Source organism: Adelges cooleyi, unplaced genomic scaffold (assembly GCF_023614345.1).
Source record: "Adelges cooleyi isolate 19-005CV unplaced genomic scaffold, UGA_ACOO_1.1 ACOO_flye_CR_arks_rails_tigmint_CR_PRNA_118, whole genome shotgun sequence".
Taxonomy (NCBI): Eukaryota; Metazoa; Arthropoda; class Insecta; order Hemiptera; family Adelgidae; genus Adelges; species Adelges cooleyi.
In genome coordinates, this window is record NW_026095771.1 from 1,482,243 (window position 1) to 1,497,893 (window position 15,651).

The 15,651-nt window shown below is 35.7% G+C and overlaps 1 protein-coding gene across 2 annotated transcripts in view; it reads left to right on the forward strand.

Annotated features, from left to right (window-relative positions):
• Nucleotides 1-15,651, forward strand: part of LOC126847721 (uncharacterized) — a 75,106-nt gene that overhangs the window by 43,158 nt on the left and 16,297 nt on the right. The window contains exons 2-4 of one of the 2 annotated variants that reach the window (XM_050588098.1): nucleotides 3,736-5,526; nucleotides 8,640-9,415; nucleotides 13,828-13,996. In XM_050588098.1, coding sequence (XP_050444055.1) covers nucleotides 3,736-5,526; nucleotides 8,640-9,415; nucleotides 13,828-13,996 — 2,736 coding nt within the window. The remainder of the gene's footprint in view (nucleotides 1-3,735; nucleotides 5,527-8,639; nucleotides 9,416-13,827; nucleotides 13,997-15,651) is intronic. The other variant, XM_050588099.1, reaches the window with a different exon arrangement.

Genomic DNA, 15,651 nt, shown 5'->3' on the forward strand with positions numbered 1-15,651 from the left:
GTAGATATTACACCAAGACCCAATGACCCCAACCCCAACCCTCCCCTCTGTCCTCCGAAAAAGTCCGTAAATTCGATACCGAGTTGATTGGCTATTATTGTTTTTATTGTTCAGGGCAGTGCCCTTTTACTTTTCGTTATGTTTTTCAATTCGTTTACAAGCGTTTCAAAAAGAAATAAAACAATATTCGTTTTATTTCCAGTCGCGGCTTATGGGTGAACTTAGGGTATTAGTTACATAATTTATACAATGACTGGGTTTAACAAAAGTTCAAAAGTAAATAAGACTCAAGAGTAAAAAACATTAATGAAATGTCTATAGGTCAATCTGTATATTATATTAAAACTTAAAAGGAAAACAAGTAGAGAGTGATTTTGATTCTTTTTATTTTTCATTATTTGAGAGTGTTTATAAAAACGTCCAAAGAGCGGTTAAATAAAATGTCTCGATGCAAGTATTTAAAGATTTTGATAGGTAACCAACATTTCACCGTACTAAATAAAAATAATTAATAAATTAAAATAATGCCAAGTTTGAAAAAAAGTGAATAAATGTATCAATTAATAAAAAAAATCTATAGTTGTAACTTGTATAATACGTAGGGATAATAATTGTAGTCAGCTAAAAACAAAGGGGGGAAATAATTAATGTTTTAATTATTTATAATACCAAAAGTCTTTGTTTAGGACGCAATTAATTTACAATAATAGGCAAATTAAATATAATGTTTTAATAGTATCAATTATATTACACAAAATATATATAGGGCATTCTGTAAAAGGAAAACTTAGAAAACCGTTCAATCGAATAGATTTTTTGATGAAATCAAAACATTAATACAATAATAATTATTTATTGTATTAATAACATATAGAGTAGATAGAAACGTAGAACAATCTACCAGAAAAACGCTTATTCACCATTCAATGCAAGTGGTAATGAATCTTCAAACGGACAAGCATCGGTTATGATTTCATTATAGTTTAGCCTAAAACAAATAATGTAATTTATTTAAAAATATACAGATATGATATATATGCCAAAAAATTTTGCAACATAATGTAATGTACCGTTATCACACACAACGGTTATAATATAGTACTTTATTTATTCTTGAAAACTGTTAAGACACAGCGAACACTTCAGAAATATTTAATAAACCATTTTAACTGTATGACTTCAATATAACAATTATTTCAGACCTACATAATACAGCGTTTTCAACGTTGTATTATTGCAATTCGATGAAGTTTTAACTTGAGAGACGAAGTTAGCGACAGAGTTGGACTTACGCTCGACTAAGTACAACATTATTAAATTCACTGTTAAAAACTTTAACATCATCTTCGACAATAGGTTTTGTCTATAAGCCCTTTGGCCAAGACAAAACGGGTGCACTCAAATGAGAACGTTTAAGACAAGTTAAGTGTAGCGTTTCTGTTCCGATGGTCTTTTTCATTATGTTTCCTTTCAGACGGCACTGGACGAAAGAACACCCACAATAAAATATTATAAACAATACAATACAAATCCGTCCGTCCGTCTGTCTATTCGTTGGGACCAAATCGGAACGAAGAGAAATGATTGTTCTTCTTGTTGCATTATACTGAATTCAGAAATGCGAGTATTGTCCAGTACGCCTGAATAATAATTACCCGGATTATGTTTATTACAGAGTTACGCAGAAATGGATGATTGTTACATTTCTGTTTAAAACAAAACTAATTTTCAAAGTAATTCGGGCGGAAAATAATTTTCGAAATTGAAATACATCATAACACAAGAACACGGAAAGTGCAAATACATTAAAACAATAAATAAATAAAAAAATTCGCACTATCAAAATAAAATGAAATTAACTCATAAACTATTATTATGTTGACTAAAAAATAATTTCTAATATTACATCAGTCGTGTGCCTACATAAAATATACTATAAAAAATATCAATAACATGATACTTATAATAAGAAAACAAATTTATATTGCTTCGGTAATCCAAACAAGGGATAATAATATTTTAAAAAAAAATGTTGCTACAAATTTTGGTATTAATATTTGATTTTATGCCAACGTTTGATTTAAAAGTAAAAAAATATTTAGTTCTAATTATTATAAAATTTTTTACATATTTAAAAAAATTTTTTTTTCGTGAGTCTCGAGCAAAATTATTTGTTACTCAGACATTGCTCATACTTGTCAATGTAACTGACTTATAAAATAACTACTTATATAAAGCAATATATCATTTGGATTATTACCATAGTAAAACTATGTGAACATTTTTTTTTTCTATACATTTTAATAATCTGTCGACAGATCATTAAAAAGTTTTGCTGTTATATACATTTTAATAATCTGTCGACAGATCATTAAAAAGTTTTACTGTTAATTGTATTAACATTAATTGCATCGCCATTATAATTACACTAAGAAAAAAAACAAATTTAAAGCGTCATCGTTAGACAACAATAACTTTTGCCAATATTAATTGGTTTAAAAACAACTAAGACATTGTATTAATTTATTTATCATTCATCGTCTAGCAAAATGGAACAATTAAAATTTTTAATAAATAACCAACAAATTAGTATATTTTTTAAATTATGCATCCAGATGAGTTTCGAGCAGTTCACGGTGGTCTTTTTTTTAACGGTTTACCATTTTTTCGGTGTTGATTGGAGACAATTTTACCGTCCTTTATACATAATAACAAAAACGGTGATTGTTTTTTTTTTTTACAACAGCCATATTCATCCCATTAGGTACACGGTTTATATTATACCAGTTACTATTAGCGGTATTGTGTTGGTTAAAACAAAATTAACAATAAACGTTTGTCTTATTTCTGGGAAGATTGGGACATTTTTGTTCAAAAGTAACTACGTGTCCAGGACGTGAAATATGAGAACAAGTTTTATCGAGTGGAAATATTGAGTTCCCCAGATATTTTTCTCGCTGTCATTTACAGCTAAAGTTTCGACGGTCCCGAAACATATTGGCCACAAAAGAATATGATATAATAGTTGTAATGCAAATACAATGTTGGAAAAAGTATATTAGAAATCATCTCGGATGCGAATTCAGAAGTGTTATTTTTTTTTGTGCGAAATTATTAAATATGTATAGCTTCGATGCGGAGCTGAGAAGATATTGTTTTTACAATTACATGTGTTTTTATATTTTAATTCTTTGTGTGTTTGTATGTACCGACAATATCTTTTAAACTTCCCAACCGCTTTCTTCATGTAGCGACTCAAATTAGTACCTACCGCGAAAGGTGCATACTTAATTGGGTCAGAAGAAAAAATTCTTTTCCCTAGAAGGGGTGGACTTTTTTTCTTTTTATACCCTTACAATAAAAATTCAATTTTATGCACATTATTGTTATTACAATACGTCCTACTGTCTCCAGATTCGCATCGAAGTGTTTATTTGCAAGTGATTTCAACTCCCCCGACCCAACATGTTCCGCCCCAGCCACTGTTCCCCTAGCCTTTATTGCATTTGCGTGTAATATACTTGTTTAGTAGTAATGCATTTTTTTTTTTATATATTATCAGAGAAATATGTTAACGGATCTATACAGTATGTACATGCAAATGTGATGAAAGTTATTTACATGGCATCGTTTATGGGTAGACACTCAGCTGTATCGCCCGTCTAGGAAATTAATAGATTATTTTTATTTAATTTTTATGAATTTTTATTAAGACATTTTTCCTTTTTGTTACAGTAGTTAGATCGAAATCGTCCGCTTCAGACCGAAACACCGCTCGGTCTGTGACGGACAATGAATCGTCCGAACAAGGATCCAACGACCAACGGACCATCCCTTCGGGCAGCGTCGATTCCGATGCGGACGGACTGTCCATACGCTACGTCGAGGCCACCGCGGTGCGGACTTTGGCGGCGAACACGGGCTCCGTGGCAATACTGGGCATGACGGCCAACGTCAGAACACCGAACGATTCGCCTTCTCGCGTCCGCCCGTCCACGTCCACTTACCTGCCGGAAGTGCGCTACGTCGAGGCGACCGCTTGCAGGACTTTGGCGGCCGAAACCGGATCGATAGCCATACTGGGCACTACCGCGGACCCGAAGGCGACGAGGAACGAAGACGCGGGCTCGGTGCATCTGGTGGAAGCCACGGCCGTGAGACAATTGGCCGCGGAGACCGGGACCATCGCGATTCTGGCATCCACGGCCGCGGGTGTCAACCGGCCGATCGGCAGCGAGGTTACCGGCGACGTCATACCGGTCGGGGTGAGCGAGGCGTTGGACTCCCACGGGAACCCGCCCGAATCGGAATGCCGTCAATCGAACCCGGGCGGCGGCGACGAGCCAATGATACCCGAGACCGTCGCGCAAGCCATGGAACAGGAACCTGCCAGAGAACCTTTGACGAAGTCGGCCGAAGAGCTGATCAAAAGCCAGTTGGATTTGGGTCTGACGCCGATACCTCCCTTTCAGAAATGTAAGAACTTCAACAAGAACAACCGCGCAATGACGGTGGATTGCACGAGGGACCCGCCGCCGCACGAAGTGAGCCAATCGGGTATGAGGAAATGGGTGACCGAAGATCTGGAAGACATAGCAGAGTCTGACAATAGCCTTAGACCACCGTCAGCTGGAAACGTGCCTACGAAACGGCTGTCGGAAGGTACGGTACGGCCGTTGCCCAAAGCCCCCAGGTCGTCGATCCCGAACGACCTGCAATCAGAAGCGTCGACCAGCCGTGCCGGACAGCCCGCATTGCAAAAACAGGGATCCAACGATTCCGTCCGGAAATACATGCAAGTGTTGGAAACGCAAAAGTCCAAAGATTTGTGCAACGGCGAAACGGACGACAGTGACGACGATCGTATGATCGAATGTTTCAACGTGATCTCGAGGAAGGGGTCCAAAGACGGCAGCAAGAAAAACTCCATACCTAACGAGAAAACGGAGAACAAACCAAAATCCAAGGATTTAGGATTCATCACTCCGATTTTCGGTAGGAAAAAGTCAAAGACCGACTCTGTCGAACAGTCGTGTGCCGCTGAGGTCGCCACACCACCTAACGGCGTGGTGACCTTTTTAAACAAAAGGAGCTTTTCATGGACCAAATCTAGAGAGAAAAATTCAACCGAATCCGTATCCGAAACCAAAACGTTGATATCGCAACTGTCCCGGGACTCGTCGAGTAAGGACTCCGAAACCCGTCGGTCGAGCGCAGATGATTTTTCGCACCCGTTCGAACCGGATAATGTAGCCGTTGCCATTTCGGCTGCCCTAGCGATGAATCACGCCCGGAGCGAAGGGAGCGACGATGCGTCGACTTCAAGGAGAGCCAAGACGTTGCAGAGACAATCCAACCGACTTACCGAGCATCGGCGGAGCAGCAATGATTCCGTCACCGGCGTCAGCGAAGGCGCTTCGACCAGTGCTCCGAAACCGTACAGAAACCAGCGAAGTGTTTTAGTGGAACCGTTCTGGAGGGTGCCCATACCTCAATTCGCCAAATGTCCACCTGCCAAATCCAAAAGTAAGTCCCAAATTTTTATCACTCAGCTTAAACAGCATGATCATCCATTCAATGTAAGACACCCGAGAATCACGTAAATGTTAACATCTTCTCGTCGACAACCTCTATATATATATATATATATATATCACTACTCATAGCATCGGCTTCTTTTGCGATAAATTCCTATTGTAGGCATTGGCATCTAATCCATAAACGCAAAGCACACACTACAAATATCACTCGCACCGATAACAGTACTGGACTTGGCTATTGAACATGATTATGTTATAATTATTACTATGCGATAAAACTGTAGTTATCATTTTTACCATGCAACGCATTAATCGATAAGTTTTTATTGCACTTCACACATATCATTGTCATTTAATCAGTGAACTCCCTATCGGGTTTAATTATTGAGCATATTATATGTATAAAATCATCATTACTAAAATGTTCGCAAACAATTGTAATAATAAAATACTTACGTTACTATTTAATGTTCAAAATTTGATAGAACTATTGAAATTACCTAAAAATGTAAAATTAATTGAACACTGCTTAATACTGTAAAATAACGTTAACTAAATTTTTCAAAAAGCACTACAAAATTTTAATTATTTTCACAGAAAATTAGTGTCTTGCGTTAAGTGGACAACCCTGTAATTATCTTCAATTTCGAAGTGATGTTAACCAAAACGGAACAAATATATTTTCTATGTATACTTACGGGAACGTTCATTGGTTTTCTTCAATACACCTACAGAAAAATGATGAAAAATTATAAGATAAACGTAGATAGAAAAAAAACGCATTATTTTCAAATGTTATAAAGAAAACATTCACTTTCATCTTACCTTTTGGTTCTCGTCACTTTAAATAATATACCTACTGGTTTTATTCCCTTGTAGAAGTTCAGTTAGATAAAAATAAAATCATTCCTATTATGCTTTATTAGAAGTTGTTCGGCCAAGTGTTAGAATATCGTTAGAGTAAAAATTAGAAAATGTACAAAAAAACCAATTTTAAAAACAACCGATTTTTTGGAAAAGTTAAAATAAAATACTATTTTAAACATATTTCATTTTACTAAAATCTGAGCCTTATAAAATATTTATAGACACAATGTTTAGTGGTAGTTTTTTGGGGTTGATTTGGAAGTAGGTACAAATTTTGATTTTCACTTACTTTTTTCTTTTTTTTTTTGGTGTTATCCAGTCTTTAATAAATTTGTTCGGACATTTTTTATTAAAAATAAAACGATTTCAATTTCTTACATAAAATATTCTCCTAACTCAACCTAACCTAACATAAACTAAAAATGTAGGCTTTTATTTGTTTTAGCTTTAATATTGTAAAACTTTTCAATCCTTAGTTTAATCACTTTGAAATGTTTGAATTGCATGTTCTTTTTTCTCACTATTTCACAAAATAACATAATTTTTATTAGAGAAACGTTAACCCCCAAGAATTTGATAAATACATTTTTTTGCGGTTTTACATTAAGTTAATATATTAATATGTCGGAAATACATTTTGAAATGTACGTGATGAACGGCAATTGACAAAAAGTTCTATCTCGTTGAACTTTTTAAATTTTATCACAGAATTTGTTTACTAAAAAGGAATGCGAACTTAAACGTCGTTAAAAAGTGATAATTTTCAATGCGTTTGTATGAAATATTTTTAGAGTTTTCAGAATAAATCCACTAATAGTTATGCGCAGTCGGTATTTTTTTTAAATTCTTCAATTGTATTGTCCAATTAATAAACAATTATTGAGACCTCACAAAACAGTATTTTTAATTTGTTCAATTGCTTTAAAAATTAAACGAATAATAACAGCATCGCCTTACAATCGATGACAGTTGTATTTAATAAATTCGTTTATGCAGAAACGGTATTATGATGAGTCCAAATCAAATTATTATTCGTTTTCAAATGGGGTTTTTTTTTTTGAAGTGCCGCAAAAATCAGAAATTTGTTGATGTTTTTTTTGCAAGACGGCTGGTTTTGAGTTTAATATTATAGGGTTCTTAGTTAAGGGTCCCAAATCGTTTTCTTCATAACCGTCGTTCTCTGTGTATTTGTCAGGACAATTGAAAAGCGTCCATTTTCGAACGATTTATAACGCAACGGTTATTGCTGTGTCTAAATGTCAGTGCGTTTATTGTTATTCAACATTGGGCAACGACGTTCTTAATTTATTTCATTTAAAGACCGGCTGTCGCGAGCACATATCGTTAAATTATTACCGTCGTCCAATATAAATATCATTATTTACAGCCGCAACTGTTGACAATCAGTCTCATACGAAATCTAGGTCCTATTACTTGTCTCATTCATATCACCACGGCATGACGGTTGGTACGTGGCGACAGAGCTGTTAAATATTTTCACTCCGACGCGAAGGCTATTACTCAATCCCTCAAAAGACAGCTGTTTTTGACACAACCCTTCTACGAAGAGTTCCGGATACGGTTTTGACAAAAGTTTTACGTCCGAGTATTCCGCGAACAGCCATTGTCTGCGGTACATCCCCGTTAAACGGTTAATCATACAGCCTTCACGGACAACCCGAAAAAATGTTTCAATACTAGACAGTTCATTAATCTCACTCGGTAGTCATTAGTTATGTCTCTCATCGAGGAACCCTAAAGTACCGACTCCAGGAACCAAAAAAAATATCAATTACAGCGAATTTTTAGTCTAAAAATTCATGTTAAGTTCTTTTTCCCGTCTGAAAGAAATTGGACCATGAACGTTTCATCTTGTTGCTTATAGCCCGCTGATAACGACGGTATTTCGATGGGACAATAAATCCAACCGGCCCAAAAGACATGTTCATTTTGTGAAAAGTATTTTACCGTGCTTTGCGTTTTATCTACGACCAGGGTTAGGATGGATTAGTGGAGATAGTTTTCAGTCTGTCGATCAGCCAAACAAAATTATTCGATTTGCTTACACACATGCACAATTAAATTGTGGGCTCCAGATGTGATTTTGTGATGCGTCACTAAATCTCCTTTCCACTTTCCCCTGCTCCCATACCCTGACAATGTCTAAATCCTTATCACGCTTCTACATTAAATCTAGCTTTTGTTCAAAATTTAACACACATTTTTTTCCAGGTTTGCCTTGTTCGGAAAACGTGACGAAAAAAGAGGAGGCCCACGTGCAGCGGGGAGCTTCCTTGCCTGCCGAACAAGACGATTTGAAAGCAGAATTAATTTTGACAGTGGTCGAGGAACGCCAAGAAAAAGCATCTCCCATTGAAGACGTTACAGTCGGGCCAAACTTGATCGAAACGGTCAACGACGGAAGAGACGCTATCGTTGACGAAGCAAACGCGATCGTCGACCAAGGAAACGCGGTCGTCGACAAAGGAAACGCGATCATCGACGAAGGTGACGATATCGTCAACAAAGGAAACGCGCTGGTCGACAAAGGAAACGCGATCGTCGACAAAGGGGAAGCGATCGTCGATAAAGGAAACGCGATCGTCGACGAAGGAAACGCGATTGTCGACGAAGGAAACGCGATTGTAGACGAAGGAAACGCGATCGTCGGCGAAGGAAACGTGATCGTCGACAAAGGAAACGCGATCGTTGACAAAGGAGAAGCGATCGTCGACAAAGGGAACGCGATCGCCGACGAGGACGTGGCCGCTCAGTGCCTAGAGGAATACAAGTTGACCCTGATCAACAGCGTCAAGGATGCCGTCAATCTGTTGTGCGATCAAGCGGTCGAGAAGACTGTGGCCATTGTCAATGCCCAACGCGAACGTCAATTGGCCGAACAGCTGGCAAGCGCTAGAAACTCCATTGTCGCTGACATGTCCGACTTAACCGACATCAACAGCAGCGAGTTCTCTCTGCCTCCGCCGCCAACAACACAGTCGGAATCGGTAAGCGTTTGCATTTATTTTACTAACAAATATTTCCCTCATTATGTAAACCACACTTCGCCTAAACGTAAGTATTCTAATCACTGTCCGAGAACAGGAACACCGGTGTTATCCCCAAACGAATCCGCCAATATGGGAATGAAGAATTTGTCAATTCCTTTAAGGGCTAAGAAAGACTACCTGAAATCCTTTCTGCGTGTGTCAGACAAAATGATCTAATCTTCGTCACTTCATCTCTTTCGTAAAGATATTTCCTTTTTCCCCGATTAAGAACTGGTCTTAACCTCATTCCTACACTTGCCTTCGGCTTATCTCTAATCTCAGTCCCGTTTGTCGCTTACATGTGGTCCTAATTGGTGGATTTTCTCGTTTTATTTTCTTCCCTTGCTAATAGACTACTTCTTTTCATCTTTTCCCTAATTTTTTGACATTTTCATTTCCTCCTACTACTCTTTTCAATGACCTCAATTTTCATTACTATACTTTTTTCCTTAAAGCTAGCTATAGCATTTAATAAAAATGTTGTGTATTATTTTTTTCCTTATGTTTTTCTAATAAACAATATTATTATTATTGTTATCTCTATCGCTATATTGTCTCTAATACTCGAATACTCTAATACTTATTGTATAATACAGTCGAGGTCCAAAACAAATAAAACATTAAACTACCAACTCCTATTATATAAAAAAAAACGGACTATACCTGTGGCCTTCTTGGTAATTTCGCTTTCATTAAAAGAGAACATAATTAAAGGGTTCCTCCAAGTTGAATAATTTTGTTTTAAGTGACAACTGCATTATTTAGTGTATCGTTGAAAAATACAGAATAAAGGAACGTAACGATTTCCCCGAAAATACCAAGACCTCCTTAGTTTTTAACGAACTTGTAATAATTTATAAGCGGAAAAAAAACTTCAACGTCTCAATTTAGACTTTTTCTGTCGTGGCTCCTTTTTTTATGGTATAGTTAAAATTAAGGATTGGACTAATTTAAAATTTAACTCTACCTACTTTGGTCCCGCCAAAGTTTCGTGAAACGTTTTAATCTTTAACAATATATTTCGGCCACCTCGTACCGGTGCAGTTGGTTTTAGTTTGGGTAGTTTCCAAAAAAACGTGCTCCGAAGGAAAACGATTCGAGAAAACCAATCAGTTCGTTACACTTAACAATTCCCGAGTGTACAAAACATAAAAGTATGGTTCACGTCAATAGCGAGCCAATAGACACTGCGGTGTACTAACGTTAAATAGTTTTCCGTTTCCCACGAGCTTACGTCAATCACCCACTTCTCGGGAAACTTACTTACGAGTAGAACGGTTTGGAAATTTGTTACCCACGTGTTTACCGAGAAAAACAAAAGATTAGCCCTTATTTCGAGTGAGAGACATTAAGCTCTTTGGCTGTCAACGTATAAGATATTTATTTTTGTTTTTTTCGTATTCAAGTTAACTGCAAACCATCTTATTGATCTAAGTTAAAAACGGAATACATCCGTTTTACTTCCTGACGTTGATTTATATCATTTAAAGCTTGCTTAGAAACACAAAGTAATTGTTTTTGATGTTAGGGAAAACGACATAAGCGGTTAAATGTTTTTTTTCATTATTATGTTCACCGGCAGAGGAAAGAACAATAATTACGGTGGATACAATTATTTTTTTAATGACTGTAAACTAATGAGCGAAATACTTAAGGGTTGGTCTTGACGAAACCTGTAATTCGATCTTCAACAGCTGTGTTGGAAGAAAATTAAATTAATCAACGTCGAGCGTAAAGAGCGATAAATTATTTGTTTAAAAAGGTTTTGCGGTAGAAATAAGAAAGATTAAAATTTTGAAATTTACAGCGCTCCTCGTAGATAATAAAATGTTTTAATAATTGAAATGAAGGCGATTCTTTCTTTAAAAAAAAAACCTTTTCCACCCAGTTGGCATTCATTTATGTAAACGATAATAATCTTATGCCTCATCGGTTATTTAAAACGAGGAAATTCATAATAATTCGAAAGTAATAAAAATGATTTAACTCGAAAACCACTATAGTAATATTTCTCAAAAGTTGAGAGTATTCACTTAAATTAACTAGAACATTTCATATGTTTAACAATAACTCAATAAAATAAAGTTTTCATTTTTTTTTAGCAACGATTATTTTTTACCTAAACTCCACGACCTTATACGATTTTTTCGTTGGGCCTAAAAATGATCTCACGACGATTTGTGAGATTTAAAATATTTTTAAAAATATTGATATCAATTAGTTTTTTTTGCAATCAGCCATGAAATACTTTTTTTATACACATTTATCCTTTATGAAATAAACATTTTTTTATGTAAAAAAAAAATAATAAAATCAGTAATATTTTAACAAGACTCAAATGAAAACGTTCAAACGAAAATGTATATTTCCGTGCTCGAATAAAAAATAACTCGTTCGGGTTTCTTGTTGTTTTATTTCAAACAGTTTCACGCAATAACTACAAATAATATTTTATAAATAATGGTCTCCGAGAATACGAACTCGAAGAAAACTCTTTTGTATGTATTTTTTAACAACTTTAACGTCGAAAAAAAAATAACGTCAATAACACAAATTACGAGGGACATCGGAAAAGGTGTTTTTTTTTTTAACAAAATGTACCCTTCTTTATGTTTGTGTTAATAATATCACGTTAGGTGTATCTATTTAATGTCAGCGAGGGTAGAATATTTTGTTTTTTATATTTACATCATATGTGTACACTTGTGTCGTGCGTACAATGTGTTGTTAGCGTAACAGTCGCAATGTTATCGACTTGGAATCCAATCGATTAGCAATTAAAAAAAAAAAAAAATTATAACGATTCTAATTATAATGAAATTCAATTGAAAAACAAGTCCTTAACAAGACGTGTTATTATTGTTGGTTTTTGTTTTACCTTTTTTTTTTTTTTTTACATGGTTTTCGATTAAAACCAATAACGGGCCAGGGACTATGACCCCTTTGCGGTTTTAATGACTTCTATTAACGGTCATGTTGAAAATCGACTTGTATACTTTATGTTGTATATGTATATGTATATATATATATTTTTTTTTACCATTGGCACTGACTGTGTGTCACGACAACACCGCGGCCAATAGCTTTGACGGGATTACAATATACAAACAAAATATGTACGATTGTTATTTTTGCGGGTCGACAGGTGTTTCTGTCGGTGCTAAAAATACTTTAAAGTACAAGCGAAAATTCCACGCGTAAGCGACCGGCACAAGAGAGTTTCTAAATGCCTGTTGTTGGGCCGTTGCCGGCAAAAGCTGTTGGAAAAGTATTAACGTTAAATGGAAATGGCTGGAAATGTCGAACTTTTGTTTCGAAAACGACATTCCGATTAACGATAATATATTTTAACGGCGTTGCAGGTGAGTTCGAAAACTTCCAACGATCGTTTGCCAAAAAGTTCTGCAATGAATTATCACTATTATATTACTACCCTTCGACGATAACCATTCGCGTGTACGCGTATTTCCACTAAGGTGGTTTCAATTTGTTTGCAAAACGTTTGAGTAAATTTTCATCTGCGTCTCAGTCGTTAAGTTAGTTTAAACGAAAAGATATTGAATATTAAGCGGATTGCACGTAGTCTGTTTTGAACGAGTTTTGTATAGGCGATATTTAAGGGGGAAAAAAATGTTTAAATAAATTTCAAATTTAAATAATTTTTTCTATGAGCGAAAGCCGTTTTGATTTATTTTAGACCAAAAAGTCAGACTACATAGGTCGGTCCAATTTAAATTCTGTAAAGAGATTCGAGTGTTTGGGCTACTTTACTAGGTTATGTAGGAAACCGATTTATATTTATAAATGGCAGTTTCTTGTAATTAAATAAATTCAATTTGCAATTTTTTCAATATTAAAACCCAACAATTTTTACATAAAAAATCAATAAATTAAAAATCTGTTTCCTACTTAGCCTAGTTTTATTACTAATTTTTGGTGACAACATATTTTGGCTTAGACTAAAAATTCTTCAATATTTCCTTTGTAGAAAACAATATGTCATATATGAGCAGCTGGTTTTTTGTCTCTTATAAATAATCTCTTCGCAGCTGATTATCTATTCAATATACTCTTAACTGTTATCAAAGAATTATTGATTTTCTCTCATCACCATAACCAACCACACTTATCACAGTCCAATTCGCTCCCACCCCTCCCGTTCTTCTTAACTTTCCCCTTTTCTTTCCTTGTTCAGAATTTTTCGACAGATTGCCGGCTATGTGCTGGGCATAGCTTTTGTTTCAAAAACATAAAGCATAATATCCACTAAAGATTGTCTTTGCATCCGAGAGATTGCACAACCAGTAGACGTTGGCTCGCGATTGAAGTATCTACACTTGACCTACTTGAATGTCAATGATGTTTTTTAGGTCGCCCAAGGAGCTGATTCTACTTGGCCACCTCCGCCACCTCTGTCAGAAGCGGACGAGGAAAAAACTATTGGAAACGAACTGTCGTTTGACTTGCCAGACCCACCGACCGAAATGGATCGCCTGGACTCGGACGACGAAAAGCCAATTACCGGTGCCGAACAAGCAGGTGAGCATTAAAAATAAGAACCGTGTTACCTCGCGAAAAATTCACAAATAGGGTCAATTTATAGCACAATCTATCCGAATACCTACTTTCGGATACATGTAAGTCTAATGGTAATGAGAACTTCAATTTTTAGGACCTGCCCTGACAGCATAAGGAACTAAAGGGGGCTTTCTGGGAGTCACTATTAGCATCCTGATGTTCTCCTACGTTTTTATTAAAAAAATATATTCTATCTTTAAAAAAAAAAAACTCTTACTTCATAACTTATTTTCTTATCTATTTGATATTGACAAATAAAATTTAAATAACACAATGGAGTCATATAAATAAAATAACTAATTTTCAGAAAAATGTTAAATTTAAAATGTAATAATTATCAGGATAATAAGGAGGAAACCTTCTCCAAATAGGAAAACCGTAAGAACTTAACGAAGTCACTTCGAATGTGAATTAAGTAGGATTCGATGAAATTGTTAATTAATTTTTTATAAAATAAATTACCAGTTAGCTAGCCGAAACACAAAATTAAATTAAAAAACTTGCAATACCACGAATTTCATGGACTTACGCACTTCTCTTGAGGAGCTTATTGGAGTAAAATTTACTAGTCGAGTACTCCTTAGGAGCTCCTTAGTTCCCCAATGTTTTTTTTCCCAAAAGCTGAGAGTATTCTGGATAGGCTCTCGGGATAATCTTGTGCTGTTGGGACTAACTTAGGATCTCGGTCTCGGACTCAACTAATAAAATCTGCACTTAAATTGTAAGAAGTTGATAAATGTTTTTTGGTGGACGGAATCACATATAAATCAGTCAATCCGTTGGCAATAGGTAAAAGGTAAAGTATAGCGATAACGTTAAGCTATTATCCCTTTTGTACTGTTTAACGCTTTCGCATTTATCACAGGCTCGACGGTGTAATTACTTCTGTCAATGTAAAAAGTTTCAAAGGTCTTTTTTTCTTTTTATCTTACCCTCGCCTAAACCTTATCCTTTTCGTCGGTTCCTCAACGGACACTCTTTCTTGACGCTATTATTTTCGCCATTGTCTTTATATCATTGCTCTCGGAAAACCTTTTAGGATCTGACAGGATGTGAAGGCAATATATAGCTGTTGTTTATCTGGTTCACCCACGTCTCGCTCAAGTATTTATAATTATTTTTCTCCGAGCATTCACCGCCATATTGTTATCTCAATATTGAATTATTTATGTACCGCAAAATGTGGGGTTGAAATTTATACGGTGACACTAATGTGTACTTTATCGCCGCCACTCGACGAAAGACCGTTGTGTTTAATCGAGCAGAACATATTATTATTACTTTACTCGGTTTAAATGTACCGTGTAATTAAATATGTATGATTTGTGCAATCGCGATTGAACTAAAGTAAAAGTTGCCCTTTGAAAAGCATTCCGAAACAATTAATTATCGTTGTAAACGGTTCAGAAACGAGCGGCTGGCATTTTCGCCACCACACACTTTGAGTTGTCCGGCTCTTTCTCACCCTCAAGTCCCCTCGAGTAGATTTCCTAAGGAGAGCATCCGTCTTGTCTGCCTGCGAGACCCTTGCGGTAAAAAGCTTTGAAATAAACATAGACGGATTTTTTTCCATTAGAAATGTTTATCATTTTGTTTTTTGACACTGACCCGAAATC